This window comes from Dermatophagoides pteronyssinus, unplaced genomic scaffold, assembly GCF_027571235.1.
Source record: "Dermatophagoides pteronyssinus isolate colony J.1.1.1.1 unplaced genomic scaffold, Derpt_VIB-CSIC_2022.12 sq0013, whole genome shotgun sequence".
Classification (NCBI taxonomy): Eukaryota; Metazoa; Arthropoda; class Arachnida; order Sarcoptiformes; family Pyroglyphidae; genus Dermatophagoides; species Dermatophagoides pteronyssinus.
Window position 1 is genome coordinate 907,359 of NW_027461537.1, and position 21,720 is coordinate 929,078.

A 21,720-nucleotide genomic window follows, 5' to 3' on the forward strand; every position below is an offset into this window, starting at 1 on the left:
TTCGAACAAATGTATACGGAAAATAAGAAATGAGTTTATCCATTCAATCGTTGATATGATCGAAAAAATGCGCGCAAAATTACAAGTATCGCTTACATTCGTTTGTTGAATTCATTTTAGATTCGAAAAAATGCCCGATCAAAATATGGATTTATCTTGCCATATTGGCGCCTATTATACCCATCTTTTTCCTTATAGCCTATTCTATCAATGGTTATCATATTCAAATGGTAAAAAAAATGTTCAGATATTTTTTAAATATTTTAAACATTTTTTTTTCTTTTTACAAAATAGTCGAACCAGATTATTTCGCTCGTAGAGAATTTTCATTCACCCTTAATGGTGATATTTATCTTCGATTTAATTCATTCGAATCATTAGCTGAAATGCGTAAATGTATACTGTCTCGACAACCTATCAAAATCGATATTGGAGCTGTCTATAATATGCGACCTTGTGAATCTCGTAAAATCAAATTGATGTCATTTCAGCCACAATCTCGAGAATTAGTATTCGATATCGATATGACCGACTATGATGATGTACGTACATGTTGTAAAGGTGCAGAAATCTGTGAAAAATGTTGGATGTTCATGGTGATTGCCGCTCGTATTCTTGAGGCATATCTACGTGAAGATTTTGGCTTCAAAAATATTCTTTGGGTTTATTCCGGTCGTCGTGGTATTCATTGTTGGGTAGCTGATGAACGTGCTCGACGTTTAGGATCGGATGGTCGTGATGCAATCGCAAATTTCATAAACATTTTTGATGGTGGTCAATTCAAAGCGAAAAAAGTAGAAATCGATGGACTAAAAGGTTGTCATCCATCATTAATTCGTTCGATTCGAATTATCGATGAATATTTTGAAGAATTAATGATAAATAGACAGGATTTTCTTGCGACTAAAGAACAGATTAAGATGATAGCAAATCTTTGTCTCGATAAACCATTACGTGAAGAAATTTTAGAAACATTATTGAATCCGAATGAAACGAAATTGAAAACTTCTTTAGATCGATGGAGAATGATTTGTTCCTTGTCAATAAAATTCTATTCATCAAAGGGTCCTAATCAATTACTTAATCGTAATCAACATCGACATAAATATTTTCTGGAAGAAATCAAACTTCAACTTTGTTATCCACGTTTAGATATCAATGTGACACGTGGTCTTAATCATTTACTTAAAGTTCCATTCTCAGTGCATCCTAAAACCGGACGTATATGTGTTCCAATTGATTTTGAAAAATTGGATCAATTTGATCCATTCAAAGTACCAACCCTTCTGACTTTGATTAAAGAAATGGATGAAATTTCAACACCACAAGAATCAGAAAAATTAACGGATGGAACAATTAGCCTAGCATATCAAACATCATTAGCATCATCATTGAATTTGTTTCGAAAATTTATCCAAAATATCGAACGTAATTTGCGGCCGATAAAATTAGCCGAACAAGATGATCGGTCCACAATTGATTTTTAAATTAATTAAATTTTAAAAAAACAAATTAATAAAATTGAAAAAAACAGCCAATAATATTTTTAAGAAAATCCAATTTTTCTAAAAATTTTGCCATAAAATAACTGCATTGGTTGCCGATGTGGAAGGTGGATAATTGCATTGTTGTTGTTGTTCATCACCAACAACATAAAGCAAGATTTACTTCAATAGAATCCATTTTTATTTCATTATATTTCTAATGAATATTTTGACTATTTTTCCGAATTATAACAATGTTTCAAATCCTGAAAACAAAAAAAAACATTTATAAAATGAAATTAGCCAAATTTTTTGATAAACCAGAAAAAATATCCGAGAAAATATTCTCTAAATATCGGCCGTTAAAATCAATGAGATATTTACGGGAAATTTTCCTTACGAGCAGACAATCTCGATTTGTGGATATATGAATGACAATTATTGACTCGTCGATCAAGTTGTTTTGTGTGAGAAAATTATGATAATAATAAGTGTTTGTTAAAAGAGAAACTCGATCGTGGCAAATTGCAATTGGAACAAATATATATATTTTTTAAATTGTCTCTTTTAAGCCAATATTTAATTGAAACATAATTTATTTTCATATATCTCTGAATCGAAATCCAATCAATATCTCAATGTTATTTCATCGTTGTTAACCAAAAACGTTTTTAACGATCAATAAAGTTATTTGTAAATCAAATGATTGATTGATTTTTTTTATAAATTATGTCCATTATTATCTAAAAATTTCGACAAGTTTACTCATATATTGGTTTCCATTTCATAAATTTATTCTTCGCTCAATCTCTTGTGATCGTTTATTGTTTGCTTTTGCAAAAAAAATGCAACCATTTGATTTTATTCTAACAAAATCAAACAGAAGCTTAAAAAACAAGCTAATTTGAATTTCAAATGGATCAATGGACATGGTTTGTCTCTTATGATCAAGGTAATCGATTCGAATCATATCAACAAAAACAATAGCAAAATGTTTCATTCATCTTATCCTTTACAATCAAATTTAACATCGCCGTCTACAATTGTTTCATCAGCTACAACAACAACGACGACAACCACAACAATCAATACGTTGTCCCCGTTAACCACTGGTATTAATCATTCATTACAATCTTCATCAACATGTTCTACATTTACGACATCAACAATATCAACCATTTCTTCCATTAGCAATAATGGACATCAATCATTGTCTTATAGTCCATCATCGTCTTCATCATTATATCGAAATAATAATAAACAACATTCACAAACGCCACTATCAATATCCACTGATTCACATCATCAACATACTTTGATACCAATCACAACACAAACATCGTTGTTGTCATCATCATCCTCATCTACTACGACATCAGCAGCCATATCTCAACAACAGGCTCCAATGTCATCGATTCTGGAAAATCATCATGATGGGCAACAGGTGGTGATATCATCTCATCCTAACTCTTCTACACCATTTTCGATCAGTTCAATGATCAATATGAACAATCCAACATCATCATTAATGATGGATTATTCATCATCATCGAATGGTTTGAATATTTATCATCACAATCATAATCATGCACAGCAAAACAATGTTTCTAAAGTAAAATTAGCTTCACCATTGCAGCCATCAACATCAACGACAACATTATTGATACATTCCCCTGCACAATCATCTTGTCCGTCATTAGATGTATATCATCTAGGAACAACAGTTCCGGCTACAACGGCCACGTCAATCATGGTGATAAAGGACATATTTCAAGCATGTAGAATTGGTGATCTAAATCGATTAAAAAAATTGATAAATTTGAATAATGTTAATGTTCGTGATCCATCGGGTGGTGGACGATCAACGGTTAGTTGTTAATTAATTTTGTTCTTTCAATTGATAAATTGTATTAATTTTTTTTTAAATAGCCGCTACATTTTGCATCTGGTTTTGGCCGTTTGGATGTTGTTGATTTTCTCATACAACAAGGCGCAAATATTCATGCCAAAGATGATGGTGGCCTAGGTATAATCGATTCGTTTTTTTTAATGAATTTCTAATAAATTTTCCAATTTATAGTACCTTTACACAATGCCTGTAGTTTTGGCCATATTGAAGTGGTTAAATTATTATTGAAAAATGGAGCTGATCCGAATGTCAAAGATAATTGGCATTTCACACCATTGATGGAAGCTGCCATCAAAGGTAAACTCGAAGTTTGTCTTTATCTATTACAAAAAGGAGCCGATGCCCGTTTAACGAATTCAGAGGGGAAAAATGCGTTGGAATTAGCCTCACCATTAGTCAAACCCGTATTAACAGGTGATTTTCGTAAACATGAACTTCTTGAAGCTGCCCGTAATGGTTATGAAGAAAAAGTATTATCATTATTGACACCTTTAAATGTTAATTGTCATGCATCTGATGGACGACGTTCAACACCGCTTCATTTGGCTGCCGGATATAACCGTCTAAAAATTGTTCAAATTTTACTTAAAAGTGGTGGTAATGTTCATGCTAAAGATAAAGGTGGTCTAGTACCGTTACATAATGCTTGTAGTTATGGACATTTTGAAGTCTGTGAACTACTAATCAAGCATGGTGCAGAAGTGAATGCATCGGATCATTGGCAATTTACACCGTTACATGAAGCTGCCGCCAAAATGCGAATTGAAGTTTGTTCTTTATTGTTAGCCCATGGTGCCGATCCTACATTGGTCAATTGTCATAATAAATCTGTGTTGGACATTTGTCCTACACCAGATCTTCAGGACCATATTATGAAAGAATATCGAGGTCATCAATTTTTGGATGCAATTATAAGTGCTACTGATATTTCAAAATTGAAAAAATTTATCAATGCTGAAACTATTCAATTTAAACATCCTTTCACTGGCAATACAGCATTACATATAGCCGTATCGCTCAATTGTTCAATCACTAATCCACAAATGACACCAAAACTTCGCAAACAAATTATCGATCTACTCATACGTAAATCACCCGGAATGGTTAATGAAAAAAATGGACAATTTTTAACTCCATTGCATTTGGCTTCAGATCGTGGCCATACTGATCTAATGGAAGTGTTATTGAAACATGGTGCCAAAATTAATGCTGTCGATTCATTAGGACAAACAGCTTTACATCGTGCTTCGCGAAATGGACAGCTTAGTTCGGTACAGACATTACTATCATATGGAGCTGATTTAATGTTGGTCAATATACATGGTTTAACTGCTGAACAAATGGCCGCTACTGAACAGGTACAGAAATTGATCGCTTCACATAGGTTGACATCTCGTGGCAACCCTGAACATCAACTACTTGAAGCAGCGCGACAAGGAGAATTAGATTTAGTACGAACAATACTTTCAAAATATCCGCATCTGGTTAATTGTCGTGATATTGATGGTCGACAATCAACTCCGTTACATTTTGCTGCAGGTTATAATCGAATTGATGTTGTTGAATATCTTCTTGAACATGGTGCAAATGTTCGAGCCAAAGATAAAGGTGGTCTTGTACCATTGCATAATGCATGTAGTTATGGACACTTTGAAGTTGCTGAATTATTACTGAAAAAAGGTGCCAATGTTAATGCTACCGATTTATGGAAATATACAGCCCTACATGAAGCTGCATCGAAAGGAAAGATTGACATTGTCAAATTATTATTGAGACATGGCGCCGATGTAACAAAGAAAAATCGTGATGGCGACACTCCATTAGATTTAGTCAAGCCGGATGATGTAGAAATTTCCGATCTCTTATTAGGCAATGTTGCCATTTTGGATGCAGCTAAAAAAGGTGAATTAGGACGATTGATGCGATTAGTTTCGGCTGAAAATGTAAACTGTCGTGATAGTCAAGGTAGAAATTCAACACCATTACATTTAGCCGCTGGTTATAATAATTTTGAAGTCACCGAATTTCTATTGGATAAAGGTGCCGATGTGAATGCGCCTGATAAAGGTGGATTAATTCCATTACATAATGCAGCAAGCTATGGTCATTTAGATATCGCTGCTTTATTGATCAAACATGATACTAACGTTAATGCTACTGATAGATGGGGATTTACCCCATTACATGAAGCAGCACAAAAAGGTCGTACGCAACTTTGTGCACTTTTATTGGCTCACGGTGCTGATCCTACGATGAAGAATTATGAGGGTCAAACAGCGTTAGATCTAGCATCAGCAGAAGATGTCAAATGTTTATTAATGGATGCTCAACTCGAACCACCAATGTATTCAACATCATCGGGAATTGCTACAGCCAATTCTTCTAGTAATACAATAACTTCGACAACGAATCAAATTTCAACGACATCTCAACCATCATCTGAGCAACAGATAACAACAGGAACAATCATAAGTACTACCGATCAGAACCAATCCATTGCGAATCATCAATCACAAACAGAATCTTCTTCGTCGACAATTCAGCAACCAGATTTAATGCAACAATTAATTCGACAGATTATGATAATTGTTGGCAATAATCCAAATGTGATCAATTCTTCTGGTGATACTGTGACCAGTACTATTAACGACCCTCTTTCTTCGCTATCTATTCAATCAAACGAATCATTTATAGATGGGTCATTACAATTATTACAGTCTTCAATATCAGCTGAATCATCATCAAAACAAACAATTCAATTGAATAATGAATCCGTTCCGTCATCACTTGCGTTGCTTCTTTCGCAACGAAATGCCGATAATGTGAATGGAAATCGGTGTCCTGAAAATGTTCTTGCAAACAATAATACTGATAATGATAAAACTATTGATTATAAATCGATTATCGATGATACTTCTGCCGATAATATATCGAAAATAAATCCACAACCTGGTGATGGTTCATCTGATGTCACTCAAACGATTCAAACAAATTCATCACAATCAATTAACCAACATTCAACTCATTCAACGATTTTAGCTAATAACAGCGATAACGTTTCTGTATCAAATAATAATGGCAACAATAATAATAAGCTAACAAATTATTTGCCGGTTTCAAACATACCATCTAGTGTAACTGTGCCAATGTTTTTATCAACATTGGGTTTAGATTTTATAACTCCAATATTGATGCGTGAACATATTACGATGGATATTTTAGCTGAAATGGGTCATGAAGAATTGAAAGCAATCGGTGTATCTGCTTATGGCCATCGACATCGTATATTGAAAGGTATCGAAAAATTATTGATTTCATCATCAACATTATACGATACGATCGATGGTTCCGGATTGGTTGTACGTGCCAATAATCAACTAGAACCATTGAAACAAGCATTAAATGGCAATCAATTTTTAGGAACTACCATTACAAATGCTAATGCTATAACTGTGATGACATCAACTGGAGCTGTTGTACCATTACCATCAGCACCATCATTCGCTACTACAAATAATAGTTTTCAATCATTTTTGAGTAGTAAAAGTTCAGGTTCATTATCATTATCTTCCACACCGGGAATATCAATGATTCATACGACAACATTTTTGATTCAATTATCATCGGATGATCGTGAATATCGTGCCGTTGAAGATGAAATGCAATTAACTATTCGAGAACATAAAGATGGTGGTCAAGCTGGGGGTGTATTTACTCGTTATCGAATTATTCGTATACAGAAAATGATCAATCTTAAATTATGGCAACGGTATCTTCATCGTCGTCAAGAAATTCTTGAAGAAAATCACGGATTTGCCAATGAAAGAATGCTGTTCCATGGATCTCCATTCATTAATTCTATAGTACAAAAAGGATTCGATGAACGTCATGCCTACATTGGGGGAATGTTTGGTGCTGGAATTTATTTTGCTGAAAATAGTTCTAAATCTAATCAATATGTTTACGGTATTTGTGGTGGCAGTGGATGCCCAATGCACAAAGATCGTTCCTGTTATCAATGTAAACGGCAGATGCTATTGTGCCGTACAGCATTAGGAAAATCATTTTTTCAATTCAGTGCATTGAAAATGGCACATGCACCGCCTGGACATCATTCAATTATCGGTATGTTTACAATTTCAATTATAAGATTTAAAATTTCAGCTTTTCATTTAAATTTTCATTATCATGAATATTTTAGGACGTCCAAGTGGCGGTGGTCTATCATTTCCAGAATATGTCATTTATCGTGGCGAACAAGCATATCCAGGTAACAATGATTTGAAGTTTTTCTCAATAATTCTAGTAACTTTTCCCCTTCATATTTGATAGAATACATCATCACTTATCAGATCATAAAACCGGGATCATCTTCAAGCACATCTGACTGAAATTATAATTTTATCAATGACATTGTTCTTCAATAGGTTCTTCAACAAACCTATTTTTAAATGGAATTAAACAGGATTTTATTATGCAAAATTTATTGAATTATTTTATTATTAATCGACATTGTTATAAACAAGCGGATATTTTACTGTCACCAACAGTTCTTTTTCTTTGATCTTTCCTTGACCAGATTTGTTAAATCCAATAAAACGATATAATGGAAGAATTGTGATCATCACCATAAAAAACAACGTTTTTCTGGATTCATTGGCGATCCAATCGAACAATTGAAACTTTCTGCAAATTTATCAAAGTTTTGCAAACATACATTGACACGAGATTCGGGTGGTGAATGTGGATCATCGATGAACCAATCATTTAATTCAGCTTGAGTGATATGCCTGCAATGAATCTATTTCATACGAGAATTGTTTGATCTTAATGAAAAAATATTTTTGATATTTAGGAAAATATGATTTTTACCTGGGCTAATGATAAGAAAAATATTTGTTCAATTGTCATTTTTTTGTCAACTAATCGTGGCAATAATTGTGGTTGTTTTCCACCATTTTGAATACGTTTCAATTCATCTTGATATGCCATATATGCAAGACGTAAACCGCCATTATCAGCAACATCTTCACCTACTGTAGAATTATCTTGCAAGAGACCATATGAATGTTCAGTGTAATTTCTATATTGTTCAATAAAACATTGTGTACTATCTTCGAAATTTTTCAGTGATTTTTTTGTCGAAAATTTTTGTTGTCCATTCTTATCTAATTTAATATCACTCTCATTAAAACAATGCGTAATTTCATGACCAATTATATAACCCATTTTTGCGTAATTCACATAAAACGGCAGTTCTGCATCAAAAATTGGCAACCTAAGTAATGTTGGTTTAATTTCTAAAGATATTGAGAAAATTTGTTCAATTTTATTTATTTCGAAAATGAATAAGGTATTTACCGATGCTTTTTACAAATTTGTTATACATAGCATTAAACATTAATGGTGAAAAATTAGTAAATCTGAAAAAAATAAACATGTATTAAACCAAGTACAGTTGTTTAAAATCATTCATTCTTACTCTCGAAAACTGAAATCATCATTTTTCATCAATCGAAACATTAGATATTTATAGTAGCTTAACAGTTTAGCATATGATTCGCAAAAATTATCAGCAATAAAATGATTAATCGAACCATGAAGTCCATAAAATTCATCAAGATGCTCTTCAACAATAAACAACTCCGGCAAACCGATAATATCAATGATGTCACGAAGTTTTTCAATAACTCTTTCACGTGTCTCATTATCAAATAATGTATTCTGTTTCATCGATTCAATAGCCGATTGTTTCAACTGGTTGACCATATGAATAGCTTTCAATTTCGAGCCAGGTTTCAAAGAATAATCAACATATAAGCGTGCGATTGCAAAGTTTAATGGAAATTGATCAAAATAGAAAAAATCGAGGCAAATTTCTCGATTTTTAGTATGATCTTCAGTTAACAAATATGTTATTGCTTTTAACCAAAAATAATTAAAAACAATATGTTTGGGAATGTTTTGAATGACTTTGAAAGAATTAACAAGTGGATCACCGGGTTCAACAGAAATTAATTCATCACCTCGAAATTGAATAGAATTTTTCACATTCTTTAGGGATTTTCCAGCATTATATGTTATTTGAAAAAAACTTTTCCAATTTAACCCGGTATCCTTCTCAAAATTTGTCAAGTTGTACTTTTTTCCAATAGGTTCAATCATTTCTCTAAAATTTTTTATCTTGTTCTCAAAATCGATGACTTCATCAACAATTTTTTTATATTTTTCTTTACCCATCTTCCCCGTATTGTTTTTCGTCACTAAATTGTACAAAATATGATAATTAGGAGTGTCAATCTCTAAAAAACCAAAATCAATCTGTTGAAGTAAAAAGTTGTAATTATACAGCGTAAATGATGGAGATTTGAAAATAAGAATATAAATGTAAACACACATTGATATAAAAGAAAACATCGAAAATAAAACAAACTCTGAATAATGGTTCATAACCAAATACATTTGAATAGTGTGCATAAAAATCTAGCCAATTAATATTTAACGAGTTGTTATTCGATTCCAATGGCCATGATAATTTTGGTGAAATCGGTAGACTATTCCATAATTTATCGAATAATCGAAAAGCATCATCTGGTTTTGGTCTATGTAAGCATTGTTGATAGATTCGAATCGCCCATTCCACTGCTAACGATTTAGATTTAACTATTTCTCTATTCCTCTCATTTTTTCTTTGATCCCATCCATTCTCTAGGATATATCGGACTTGATCGCGAACTTTTTCTTCCAACTCCTTTGTAAAAATGTCAGGATCGGAATCATTTATATTCCGAATCATTGTTCCACATGCATATTGATAAAAGTTGTCACATGGATCAGCAGAATTATTTATTAATTTAAGTACATTTTCACTATATTTATCACATATATCACTCATGCAAAACATGTCGTTTACTTTTAATGAGGAAAGGAGAATTATTTGGAATCTTAAATTTTGGCATGAAAAAATTCTTACCACTATCATGATCGTAAATATGATACACGATGTTGCTAAACAATAACGTTATCAACAATATTATCGATGAAAAAGATAGAATATGATTGGTTGTTACTTTCATATTTAATAACTTGAAACAAATAATGTTAAAAAAAACTCATGAATAAAAATTTAAACAAATAAATTGAAGCCTAATTTATTTAAAAAATTAATTGAATTATTTTTCAGATTCACATCGTTATAAAAAAACGGCGATTCAGCTGCCACCACGACAAAGTTCTTTTTCTTTGATCGGACTTGATAAATCCAGTGAAACGTTATAATATATTATAAAGTATATATTGTAATAAATACATGATTAATTGACATCATCACCATAAAAAACAACGTTTTTCTGGATTCATTGGCGATCCAATCGAACAATTGAAACTTTCGGCAAATTTATCAAAGTTTTGAAAACATACATTGACACGAGATTCTCTGGGTGAATGTGGATCAATGTTGATCAAATTTTCTAATTGTGTTCGAGTGACAAACTTACAATTAATCTATTTCATACAAGAATTGTTTGATCACTAATTAAATAAAAATATTTTTGATGATATGATTTTTACCTGAGCTAACGATAGGAAAAATATTTGCTCAATTGTCATTTTTTTGTCAACTAATCTTGGTAATAATTGTGGTTGCTTTCCAAGGTTTTGAATACGTTTTAATTCATCTTGATATGTCATATATGCAAGACGTAAACCACCGTTATCAGCAATATCTTCATCCAATGTAGTAATATTCCCCAAAAGACCATATGAATGTTCACTGTAATTTCGATATTGTTCTATAAAACATTGAGCACTTTCCTCAAAGTTTCTCAGAGATTTGTTTGTCCCCCATTTTTCTCCTCCGTTCTTATCAATTTTAAAATCTTTCTTTGTAAAGCAATGCGTAATTTCATGGCCAATTGCAAAACCTAATTTAGCGTAATTCACATAAAACGGCAGTTCTACATCGAATAATGGCAATGTCAATAAGGTTGGTCTAATTTCTATAGATATTGAGAAAATTTGTTTAATTTATTTCGAAAATGAAAAAGGTCTTACCGATATGGTTTGTCGAACGACTATAAAAAGCATTAATCATTAATGGTGAAAAAGGATTAAATCTAAAAAAAATAGAAACGATCATTAAACAAAATAGATTTGCTTATAATCATGGATTCTTACCCTGCAATAATGACATCATTTTTCATCAATCGAAACATTAGATATTTATAGTAGCTTAACAGTTTTGCATATGATTCGCAATAATTATTTCCAATGAAATGATTAATCGAACCATGAACTATATAATACTCATCAAGATATTCATCAACAATAATGAACTCGGGGAAACCGATAATATCAATGATGTTACGAAGTTTTTTTATAACTCTTTCACGTGTCTCATTGTCAAATAATGTATTCTGTTTCATTGATTCGATAGCCGATCGTTTTAATTGGTTGACCATATGAATTACTTTCAATTTCGATCCAGGTTTTAATGAATAATCAACATATAAGCGTGCGATTGCGAAGCTCAATGGGAATTGATCAGATAAGAAGATATTAGGGCATGTTTCTTGATTTTTAGGTTGAAATTCATTCAACAAATATGTTATTCCTTTCAGCCACAAATAATTGAGTACAATATGTTCAGGAGTGTTTTGAATGAATTTGAAAAAATTAACAAGTGGATCACCGGGTTCAAAGGAAATAAATTCATCGCCACTAATACTCGCAGAATTTTTCACATTCCCAAAGGATTTTCCCGCATTATATGTTATTTGGAAAAAACTTATCCAATTTAACCCCGTATCATTGCTAATTTTTTTCAAAGATTTAGAACTTGTTTCAGATTTTTTTGTTTTTTTAAAATTTGTAATTTTGTCCTCAAAATCAATCACTTCATTGACTATTTTTTCATATTTTTCTTTACTCATCTTCCCTGTATTATTTTTGGTCACTAAATCATACAAAATATGATAATTATGAGTATCATTCTCCAAAGAACCAAAATCAATCTGTTAAAGTTAAAATTTGTCGTTATGCAGTGTGAATGGCAGCGAAATGAAAATATTAATATTTCAAAAACACACCTTGATATTTATCTTAAAAAACATCCAAACACCAACTCTGAATAGTGGTTCATAACCAAAAACAATGGAAAAGTGTGCGTAAAAATCCAACCAATCCATATTTATCGAGTTGTTATTCGATTCCAATGGCCATGATAATTCTGGTGAAATCGGTAGACTATTCCATAGTTTATCAAATGATTGCAAAACATCATCTGGTTTTGGTCTATGTAAGCATTGCTGATAGATTCGAATCGCCCATTCCACTGCTAGCGATTTGGATTTAACTATTTTTCTATTCCTCTCATTTTTTCTTTGATCCCATCCATTCTCTAAGATATATCGGACTTGACCGCGAGCTTTTTCTTCCAACTCCTTTGTAAAAATGTCCGGATCGGAATCACTTGTATCCCGAATCATTGTTCCACATGCATATTGATAAAAGTTGTCACATGGATCAGCAGAATTATTCATTAATTTAAGTACATTTTCACTATATTTATCACATGTTTCGCTTATGCAGAACAAGTCATTTGCTTTTAATGAGGAAGAGAATAAAGTGAAGAATTATTTTGAAGCTACAATTTTAGCATGAAAAAATTCTTACCACTATCATGGTCGTAAATATGATGCATAATATTGTTAAATAATAAAGTTACCAACAATATGATCGATGAAAAAGATAGAATTTTAGTGCTTGTTGCCTTCATATTTCTACCAAATAACTTTATTATTAATGAAAACAATGCACTTTTAAATGAAAATTTTTAAAAAATTAAAGGCAAATTTATTAGAAAAATTAATTGAATTATTTTTCGGATACACATTGTTATAAACAAGCGGCGATTTTCCTGCCACCACGACAACATTCTATTTTCTTTGGTCTTGCAATGATCAGAATTGTTAAATCCAATAAAACGATATAATAGTAGAATAGTGATCACCACAATAAAAAACAACGTTTTTCTGGATTCATTGGCGATCCAATCGAACAATTGAAACTTTCTGCAAATTTATCAAAGTTTTGAAAACATACATTTACACGAGATTCTGATGGTGAATGTGGATCTATATTTAACAATTTAAGCAATCGATCTCGTGTAAGTGTCCTACAATATAACTATTTTTCACAAGAATGGTTGTATTACTATTTTGGAAGAAAATATTTTATTTTTACCTGAGCTAATGATAGAAAAAATATTTGATCAATTGTGATTTTTTTAGCAACTAATCGTGGCAATAATTCAGGTTGCTTTCCAAGGTTTTGTATACGTTTCAATTCAGCTTGATATATCATGTATGCAAGCCGCAAACCACCATTATCTGCAATATCTTCATTTAATGTAGAAATATTTCCAAAAAGACCATATGAATGTTCACTGTAATTCCGATATTGTTCAATAAAACATTGTGAACTATTATTAAAATTCATCCTAGTTTTTTCTCCTCCCTTACTTGGAATATCATACTCTTGGAAACAATGTGTAATTTCATGACCAATTACATACCCCATTTTTCCGTAATTAACATAAAACGGCAGTTCTGCATCAAATAATGGCGATCTTATAAATGTTGGTTTTATTTCTATGGATAGAGAAAATTCGTTAAATTTTATTTATTTCGAAAATAAATAAGGTCTTACCGATATGGTTTGTCAAAGGACTATAAAAAGCATTTATCATGAATGGTGAAGAAGTATAAAGTCTAAAAAATTTGAAATGATCTTTTATTAAACAAAATAGATTCGCTTATAATCATATTTTCTTACTCTTCAATATTAATATCATCCTTTTTCATAAATCGAATCTTCAGATATTTATAGTAGCTTAACAGTTTAGCATATGATTCACAATAATTATCGGCAATCAATTGATTAATCGAACCATAAACACCATAATACTTATCAAGATATTCATCAACAATAAACAACTCAGGCAAACCGACGACATCAATGATAGTACGAAGTTTTTTTATAACATTTTTACGTGTCACATTGTCAAATAATGTATTCTGTTTCATCGATTTGATAGCCGATCGTTTTAATTGGTTGACCATATGTATAACTTTTAATTTCGATCCAGGTTTTAATGAATAATCAACATATAAGCGTGCGATTGCAAAGCATAATGGGAATTGTTCGGAAAAAAAAATATCAGAACAAGTTTCGTGATTTTTAGGTTGAAATTCATTTAACAAATATGTTATTCCTTTCAGCCACAAATAATTGAGTACAATATGTTCAGGAGTGTTTTGAATGACTTTGAAAAAATTAACAAGTGGATCACCGGGTTCAACAAAAATTATATCATCACCATTTAAATTCGTAGAATTTTCAATTTTCTCTAATGATTTTCCCACATTATATGTTATTTGAAAAAAACTTATCCAATTCAACCCCGTATCATTGATAATTTTTTTCAAAGTTTCTAAACTTGTTTCAGATTTGTTTGTTTTTTTTAAATTAATAATTTTGTCCTCAAAATCGATCACTTTATTTACGATTCTTTCATATTTTTCTTTACTCATCTTCCCTATATTATTTTTGGTAACTAAATCGTACAAAGTATGATAATCATGAGTATCATTTTCCAAAGAACGAAAATCAATCTGTTGAAGTAAAAATTTGTCGTTATGCAGTGTCAATGATATAGAATTAAAACAATGAATGCATTTATTTCAACACACCATGTTTGCGGGGATAAGTTCCATCATAAAACCAATTCTGAATAAGGGTTCATAACCGAATACAATTGAATAGTGTGCATAAAAGTCTAGCCAATTCATATTTATTGAGTTGTTATTCGATTCCAATGGCCATGATAATTCTGGTGAAATCGGTAGACTTTTCCATAATTTATTAAATGTTTGAAAAGCATCATCTGGTTTTGGTCTATGTAAGCATTGTTGATAGATTCGAATCGTCCATTCCACGGCTAACGATTTGGATTTAACAATTTTTTTATTCGTCCCCTTTTTCCTTTGATCCCATCCATTTTCCAGAATATATCGGACTTGATCATTAACTTTCTCTTTCAATTCATTTGCAAAAAAAGGAATTTTGGAATTATTTGAATCTCGAATCATTGTTCCACATGCATATTGATAAAAGTTGTCACATGGATCAACAGAATTATTTATTAATTTTAGAACTTTTTCACTATATTTGTCACAGGTTTCACTTATGCAGAACAAGTCGTTTGCTTTTTAATGAGGGAGAGGACAAAATGAAGAATTATTCTGAAGCTACAATTTTAGCATGAAAAAATTTCTTACCACTATCATGGTCGTAAATATGATGCACAATATTGTTAAACAATAACGTTATCGACAATATTATCGATGAAAAGGCTAGAATTTTAGTGGTTGTTACTTTCATATTTAATAACTTAAACCAAATAATGTTATAATCAATGAATAGGAATGCAATTTTAAATGAAAATTTTAGAAAAAATTTATAACAAATTTATTCGAATTAATTGAATTATTATTCTGATCGAAATTGTTCAACAGTGATCGTTTTATCAACTAATAATTGGGGATACAGATTTTGAATACGTTTCTATCCATCTCGATATGCCACATATGCGAGACGTAAACCACCATTATCAGCAATATCTTCATTTAATTTAGAATTAATTTGCCAGAGATACGATTCGATGTTCACTGTATTTTTGATATTGTTCAATAAAACATTGTGTTTTTTATTTTCGAATTTTTTTCAAATTTGTCTGTCCACCATTCTTGTAAAACGCAATTCTTATAAAAATTAATGCCAAATTAATCAAAACTATGCATAATTTCATGGCCAATCATATAACCAATTTTTGCGTAATTGACATGAAACGGAAGTTCTGCATCAAAAGATTGCAATCTTAATAAGTTTTGCTTAATTTCTTGAGATGTTGAGAAAAATTTGTCTGATTTTAATCATTTATGAAATGAAAAAGAAAGAATTTGATTAGTTGTTACTATCATATTTATTAGTTTGAAACAAATAATTTTATAATTTTTTGATTAAAATGTTTTATAAATGTGATTATTCAATACCGACATTAACAAATGAACCACTTATCCTTCACCATAAAAAACAACGTTTTTTCGGATTCATTGGCGATCCAATCGAACAATTGAAACTTTCTGCAAATTTATCTAGGTTTTGCAAACATAAATTGACGCGAGATTCTCCGGGTGAATGTGGATCTTGTTGGATCAAAAATTTCAATTCGTTTCGAGTAAAAGACCGACACTGATTCTATGTTATACAAAAATTATTTGATCACTATTTAAATAAAAATATTTATGATGATATGATTTTTACCTGGGCTAATGATAGGAAAAATATTTGTTCAATTGTCATTTTTTTGTCAACTAATCGCGGCAATAATTGTGGTTGCTTTCCAAGATTTAAAATACGTTTCAATTCATCTTGATATGTCATATATGCCAGACTCAAACCACCATTATCAGCAATATCTTCAATCAATGTAGAAATATTTCCCAAAAGACCATATGAATGTTCACTGTAATTTCGATATTGTTCTATAAAACATTGAGCACTATCCTCAAAATTTCTCAGAGTTTTGTTTCTACCCCATTTTTCTCCTCCATTATCAATTTTAATATCATCCTTTTTTAAACAATGTGTAATTTCATGGCCAATTATAGAACCAATTTTTGCGTAATTCACATAAAACGGCAGTTCGGCATCGAATAAAGGAAATCTTAAAAATGTTGGTTTAATTACTATAGATAATGAGAAAAAAAAATTTCAATTTTATTCATTTCGAAAATTAATATAAGGTCTTACCAATTCTGTTAGTCGAATGACTATAAAAAGCATCCAATGATAATGGTGAAAAGTAAATAATACTAAAAAAAATAGAAACGATCATCTATTAACCAAAATATATTCGTTTATAATCATCGATTCTTACTCTTCAATAATGGTATCATTTTTCATCAATCGAAACATTAGATATTTATAGTAGCTTAACAGTTTAGCATATGATTCGCAATAATTATTTCTAATCAAATGACTAATCGAACCATGAAGTCCATAAAATTCATCAAGATGTTCATCAACAATAAACATTTCAGGCAAACTGATTATATCAATGATATTACGAAGTTTTTCAATAATTCTTTCGCGCATCTCATTGTCAAATAATGTATTATGTTTCATTGATTCGATAGCCGATTGTTTCAACTGGTTGACCATATGAATAGCTTTCAATTTCGATCCTGGTTTTAATGAATAATCAACATATAAGCGTGCGATTGCAAAGCTTAATGGAAATTGATCAGATAAGAAGATATTAGGGCATGTTTCTTGATTTTTAGGCTGAAATTCATTCAACAAATATGTTATTGCTTTCAGCCAAAAATAATTAAAAACGATATGTTCGGGAGTGTTTTGAATGACTTTGAAAGAATTTACAAGCCCATCTACTCGTCCAACCCAAATTAATTCATCGCCACTGAAATTCGTAGAATTTTTCCCATTCTTCAATGATTTTCCCACGTTATATGTTATTTCAAAAAAACTTTTCCAATTCAACCCCGAAGCAGATTCAAAAACTTTTAAAAATATTTGACCTGTTCTTTTCCCTTTTTTAAAATTTGTAATCTTGTCCTCAAAATCAATCACTTCATTGACAATTTTTTCATATTTCTCTTTACTCATTTTCCCGGTATTGTTTTTCATCACTAAATTGTACAAAATATGATAATCATGAGTACCATTTTTCGAACCAAAAAAAATCTGTCAAAGTAAAAAGTTGTCGTTATACAGTGTCAATGATGGAGAATTGAAACTAAGAATGTATTAAGGTAAACACACCGTGATTGTAGGATCATTTCCTAAACTAAAACCAACTTTGAATAATGGTTCATAACCGAATACAATTGAAAAGTGTGCATAAAAATCCAACCAATCCATATTTATCGAGTTGTTATTCGATTCCAATGGCCATGATAATTCTGGTGAAATCGGCAGACTATTCCATAGTTTATCAAATGTTTGCAAAACATCATCTGGTTTTGGTCTATGTAAGCATTGTTGATAGATTCGAATCGCCCATTCCACTGCTAACGATTTAGATTTAACAATTTTTCTATTCGTTTCCTTTTTCCTTTGATCCCATCCATTTTCAAGGATATATCTGACTTGATCATTAACTCCGTTTTGCAAATCTTTTGTAAAAAAATGTATTTGGGAATCATTTTGATCCCGAATCATTGTTCCACATGCATATTGATAAAAGTTGTCACATGGATCAACAGAATTATTCATTAATTTAAGTACATTTTCACTATATTTATCGCATGCTTCACTTATGCAGAACAAGTTGTTTGCTTTTTAATAAGGAAGAGAATAAGGTGAAAAATTATTTTGAAGCTATAATTTTTGCATAAAAAATACTTACCACTATCATTGTCGTAAATATGATGAAAAATATTGCTAAATAATAACGTTATCGACAATATGATCGATGAAAAAGATAGAATTTTAGTGGTTGTTGCCTTCATATTTAGTAACTTGGAAACAAATAATGTAAAAATCAAAGAAATGAATGTATTTTAAATGGAAATTTAAAAAAAATTTAAGAAAAATTTTTTCGAAAAATTAATTGAATTATTATGATCGACATTGTTAAAAATCTCAATTTCAATTCAGGAATTTTTTTGATTAAAATGTTTTATAAATTTAATTAATCAATATCGACATTAACAAATGAACCACTTATCCCTCACCATAAAAAACAACGTTTTTTCGGATTCATTGGCGATCCAATCGAACAATTGAAACTTTCTGCGAATTTATCAAAGTTTTGCATACATAAATTGACTCGAGATTCTCCAGGTGAATGTGGATCTTGTTGGATCGAAAATTTCAATTCATTTCGAGTAAAAGACCGACACTGATTCTATGTTATACAAGAATTGTTTGATCACTAATTAAATAAAAATATTTTTAATGATCTGATTTTTACCTGGGCTAATGATAGGAAAAATATTTGTTCAATTGTCATTTTTTTGTCAACTAATCGTGGCAATAATTGTGGTTGCTTTCCAAGATTTAAAATACGTTTCAATTCATCTTGATATGCCATATATGCCAGACTCAAACCACCGTTATCAGCAATATCTTCATTCAATGTAGAAATATTCCCCAAAAGACCATATGAATGTTCACTGTAATTTCGATATTGTTCTATAAAACATTGGGCACTATCTTCAAAATTTCTCAGAGTTTTGTTTGTTCCAAATTTTTCTCCTCCATTCTTATCAATTTTAATATCATCCTTTTTAAAGCAATGTGTAATTTCATGGCCAATTATAGAACCTATTTTGGCGTAATTCACATAAAACGGCAGTTCGGCATCGAATAAAGGAAATCTTAAAAATGTTGGTTTAATTACTATAGATATTGAGAAAAAAATTTTCTAAAGTTTATCAGTTCTAAAATGAATAAAGTCTTACCGATGCTGTTTATTTCAGGAAGATAATGAGCATTTAATTTTAATGGTGAAAAATAAATAATTCTAAAAAAATAGAAACGATCATCTATTAACCAAAATATATTCGTTTATAATCATCGATTCTTACTCTTCAATAATGGTATCATTTTTCATCAATCGAAACATTAGATATTTATAGTAGCTTAACAGTTTAGCATATGATTCGCAAAAATTATTTCTAATCAAATGACTAATCGAGCCATAAAGTCCATAAAATTCATCAAGATGTTCATCAAAAATAAACATTTCAGGCAAACCGATAATATCAATGATATTACGAAGTTTTTTAATAATTTTTTTACGTGTTTCATTGTCAAATAATGTATTCTGTTTCATTGATTCGATAGCCGATTGTTTCAATTGGTTGACCATATGAATTACTTTCAATTTTGATCCAGGTTTTAATGAATAATCAACATATAAGCGTGCGATTGCAAAGCTTAATGGAAATTGATCAGATAAGAAGATATTTAAGCAAGTTTCTTGATTTTTAGGTTGAAATTCATTCAACAAATATGTTATTGCTTTCAGCCAAAAATAATTAAAAACAATATGTTCGGGAGTGTTTTGAATTACTTCGAAACAATTAAAAAGCCCATCTAAGCGGTCAACCCAAATTAATTCATCGCCACTGAAATTCGTTGAATTTTTCCCATTCTCCAATGATTTTCCCACATCATATGTTATTTTGAAAAAACTTTTCCAATTCAACCCCGAAACAGATTCAAAATCTTTTAAAAATAATAGAAATATTGTATTTTTCTTTTTTTTTAAATTTGCAATCTTGTCCTCAAAATCAATCACTTCATTGACAATTTTTTCATATTTCTCTTTACTCATTTTCCCTGTATTGTTTTTCATCACTAAATTGTACAAAATATGATAATCATGAGTACCATATTTCGAAGAACGAAAAACAATCTGCCGAAGTAAAAAGTTGTCGTTATACAGTGTCAATGGCAGAGAAATAAAATTATTAATATTTTAAAAACACACCATGATTGAAGGGTCATATTCGAAATAAAAGCCAACTATGAATAATGGTTCATAACCAAATACATTTGAATAGTGTGCATAAAAATCTAGCCAATTCATATTTAACGAGTTGTTATTCGATTCCAATGGCCATGATAATTCTGGTGAAATTGGCAGACTATTCCATAGTTTATCAAATGTTTGCAAAACATCATCCTGTTTTGGTCTATGTAAGCATTGTTGATAGATTCGAATCGCCCATTCCACTGCTAACGATTTAGATTTAACAATTTTTCTATTTTTCTTTTTTTTCCTTTTATCCCATCCATTTTCAAGGATATATCTGACTTGATCATAAACTCCGTTTTGCAAATCTTTTGTAAAAAAATGTATTTGGGAATCATTTTGATCCCGAATCATTGTTCCACATGCATATTGATAAAAGTTGTCACATGGATCAACCGAATTATTCATTAATTTAAGAACATTTTCACTATATTTATCACAGGTTTCAGTCCTGCAGAACATCGCTTTGTAAGGTGGGAGATAATTAGATGAAAATTATTTTCAAACTGAAATTTTTGCCCGAAAAAATTCTTACCACTATCATGGTAGTAATTATGATGCACAATATTGCTAAATAATAACGTTATCAACAATATGATCGATGAAAAAGATAGAATTTTAGTGGTTGTTGCCTTCATATTTCTACCAAACAACTTTATTATTAATGAAAGCAATGCACTTTTAAATGAAAATTTAAAAAA

General features: G+C 30.6%; 7 protein-coding genes across 7 annotated transcripts; 2 read left to right on the plus strand and 5 right to left on the minus strand.

The window, feature by feature from the left end:
* The first annotated feature begins 88 nt into the window (after nucleotides 1-88).
* On the plus strand, nucleotides 89-1,555 carry Prim1 (DNA primase small subunit). Its single transcript, XM_027340445.2, has 2 exons — nucleotides 89-230; nucleotides 295-1,555. The coding sequence occupies exons 1-2, from the start codon at nucleotides 131-133 to the stop codon at nucleotides 1,485-1,487; spliced, it is 1,293 nt and encodes a 430-aa protein (XP_027196246.2). The 5' UTR covers nucleotides 89-130; the 3' UTR covers nucleotides 1,488-1,555.
* Nucleotides 1,556-2,201: 646 nt separating this feature from the next.
* Tnks (tankyrase) lies at nucleotides 2,202-8,609 on the plus strand. The gene is made up of 5 exons (XM_027340441.2): nucleotides 2,202-3,351; nucleotides 3,414-3,510; nucleotides 3,565-7,518; nucleotides 7,595-7,663; nucleotides 7,726-8,609. The coding sequence occupies exons 1-5, from the start codon at nucleotides 2,428-2,430 to the stop codon at nucleotides 7,782-7,784; spliced, it is 5,103 nt and encodes a 1,700-aa protein (XP_027196242.2). The 5' UTR covers nucleotides 2,202-2,427; the 3' UTR covers nucleotides 7,785-8,609.
* On the minus strand, nucleotides 8,018-10,497 carry LOC113790744 (endothelin-converting enzyme homolog). Its single transcript, XM_075821868.1, has 6 exons — nucleotides 10,367-10,497; nucleotides 9,791-10,305; nucleotides 8,876-9,714; nucleotides 8,755-8,816; nucleotides 8,266-8,693; nucleotides 8,018-8,194 (listed from the first exon to the last, which is right to left on the minus strand). Exons 1-6 carry the CDS (start codon nucleotides 10,467-10,469, stop codon nucleotides 8,018-8,020), a joined length of 2,124 nt encoding a protein of 707 aa, XP_075677983.1. The 5' UTR covers nucleotides 10,470-10,497.
* Nucleotides 10,498-10,719: 222 nt separating this feature from the next.
* On the minus strand, nucleotides 10,720-13,179 carry LOC113790611 (endothelin-converting enzyme homolog). Its single transcript, XM_075821869.1, has 6 exons — nucleotides 13,066-13,179; nucleotides 12,480-12,994; nucleotides 11,569-12,404; nucleotides 11,446-11,507; nucleotides 10,963-11,390; nucleotides 10,720-10,896 (listed from the first exon to the last, which is right to left on the minus strand). Exons 1-6 carry the CDS (start codon nucleotides 13,166-13,168, stop codon nucleotides 10,720-10,722), a joined length of 2,121 nt encoding a protein of 706 aa, XP_075677984.1. The 5' UTR covers nucleotides 13,169-13,179.
* Nucleotides 13,180-13,222: 43 nt separating this feature from the next.
* On the minus strand, nucleotides 13,223-15,869 carry LOC113797651 (neprilysin-1-like). The gene is made up of 6 exons (XM_075821871.1): nucleotides 15,732-15,869; nucleotides 15,144-15,658; nucleotides 14,227-15,065; nucleotides 14,101-14,162; nucleotides 13,636-14,042; nucleotides 13,223-13,578 (listed from the first exon to the last, which is right to left on the minus strand). The coding sequence occupies exons 1-6, from the start codon at nucleotides 15,832-15,834 to the stop codon at nucleotides 13,399-13,401; spliced, it is 2,106 nt and encodes a 701-aa protein (XP_075677986.1). The 5' UTR covers nucleotides 15,835-15,869; the 3' UTR covers nucleotides 13,223-13,398.
* A 542-nt stretch (nucleotides 15,870-16,411) lies between these two features.
* LOC113790612 (neprilysin-1-like) lies at nucleotides 16,412-18,986 on the minus strand. The gene is made up of 6 exons (XM_075821870.1): nucleotides 18,884-18,986; nucleotides 18,298-18,812; nucleotides 17,393-18,219; nucleotides 17,266-17,327; nucleotides 16,777-17,201; nucleotides 16,412-16,710 (listed from the first exon to the last, which is right to left on the minus strand). The coding sequence occupies exons 1-6, from the start codon at nucleotides 18,984-18,986 to the stop codon at nucleotides 16,534-16,536; spliced, it is 2,109 nt and encodes a 702-aa protein (XP_075677985.1). The 3' UTR covers nucleotides 16,412-16,533.
* A 113-nt stretch (nucleotides 18,987-19,099) lies between these two features.
* LOC113790623 (neprilysin-1-like) lies at nucleotides 19,100-21,685 on the minus strand. The gene is made up of 6 exons (XM_075821904.1): nucleotides 21,555-21,685; nucleotides 20,975-21,483; nucleotides 20,067-20,899; nucleotides 19,941-20,002; nucleotides 19,451-19,878; nucleotides 19,100-19,384 (listed from the first exon to the last, which is right to left on the minus strand). Exons 1-6 carry the CDS (start codon nucleotides 21,655-21,657, stop codon nucleotides 19,208-19,210), a joined length of 2,112 nt encoding a protein of 703 aa, XP_075678019.1. The 5' UTR covers nucleotides 21,658-21,685; the 3' UTR covers nucleotides 19,100-19,207.
* Nucleotides 21,686-21,720: the final 35 nt, after the last annotated feature.

Coding starts and splice junctions, on each gene's coding strand:
- LOC113790623 (XM_075821904.1), bottom strand. CDS start 21,657: ATGAAGGCAACAACCACTAAAATTCTATCTTTTTCATCGATCATATTG. Junction 20,900..20,974: donor AATATGACCCTTCAATCATG/GTGTGTTTTTAA, acceptor TTACTTCGGCAG/ATTGTTTTTCGTTCTTCGAA. Junction 19,879..19,940: donor TCCTGAAATAAACAGCATCG/GTAAGACTTTAT, acceptor CAATATCTATAG/TAATTAAACCAACATTTTTA.
- LOC113790744 (XM_075821868.1), bottom strand. CDS start 10,469: ATGAAAGTAACAACCAATCATATTCTATCTTTTTCATCGATAATATTG. Junction 10,306..10,366: donor TATTTACGATCATGATAGTG/GTAAGAATTTTT, acceptor CCTCATTAAAAG/TAAACGACATGTTTTGCATG. Junction 8,195..8,265: donor TTTTCTTATCATTAGCCCAG/GTAAAAATCATA, acceptor CGTATGAAATAG/ATTCATTGCAGGCATATCAC.
- LOC113790612 (XM_075821870.1), bottom strand. CDS start 18,986: ATGAAGGCAACAACCACTAAAATTCTATCTTTTTCATCGATCATATTG. Junction 18,813..18,883: donor TATTTACGACAATGATAGTG/GTAAGTATTTTT, acceptor CTTATTAAAAAG/CAAACAACTTGTTCTGCATA. Junction 18,220..18,297: donor GAAATGATCCTACAATCACG/GTGTGTTTACCT, acceptor TTACTTTGACAG/ATTTTTTTTGGTTCGAAAAA.
- Tnks (XM_027340441.2), top strand. CDS start 2,428: ATGATCAAGGTAATCGATTCGAATCATATCAACAAAAACAATAGCAAA. Junction 3,511..3,564: donor CAAAGATGATGGTGGCCTAG/GTATAATCGATT, acceptor TCCAATTTATAG/TACCTTTACACAATGCCTGT. Junction 7,519..7,594: donor TGGACATCATTCAATTATCG/GTATGTTTACAA, acceptor TGAATATTTTAG/GACGTCCAAGTGGCGGTGGT.
- LOC113790611 (XM_075821869.1), bottom strand. CDS start 13,168: ATGAAGGCAACAAGCACTAAAATTCTATCTTTTTCATCGATCATATTG. Junction 12,405..12,479: donor TTTTTAAGATAAATATCAAG/GTGTGTTTTTGA, acceptor TAACTTTAACAG/ATTGATTTTGGTTCTTTGGA. Junction 10,897..10,962: donor TTTTCCTATCGTTAGCTCAG/GTAAAAATCATA, acceptor TGTATGAAATAG/ATTAATTGTAAGTTTGTCAC.
- Prim1 (XM_027340445.2), top strand. CDS start 131: ATGCCCGATCAAAATATGGATTTATCTTGCCATATTGGCGCCTATTAT. Junction 231..294: donor ATGGTTATCATATTCAAATG/GTAAAAAAAATG, acceptor TTTACAAAATAG/TCGAACCAGATTATTTCGCT.
- LOC113797651 (XM_075821871.1), bottom strand. CDS start 15,834: ATGAAAGTAACAACCACTAAAATTCTAGCCTTTTCATCGATAATATTG. Junction 15,659..15,731: donor TATTTACGACCATGATAGTG/GTAAGAAATTTT, acceptor CTCATTAAAAAG/CAAACGACTTGTTCTGCATA. Junction 14,163..14,226: donor GATGATATTAATATTGAAGA/GTAAGAAAATAT, acceptor CAAATTTTTTAG/ACTTTATACTTCTTCACCAT.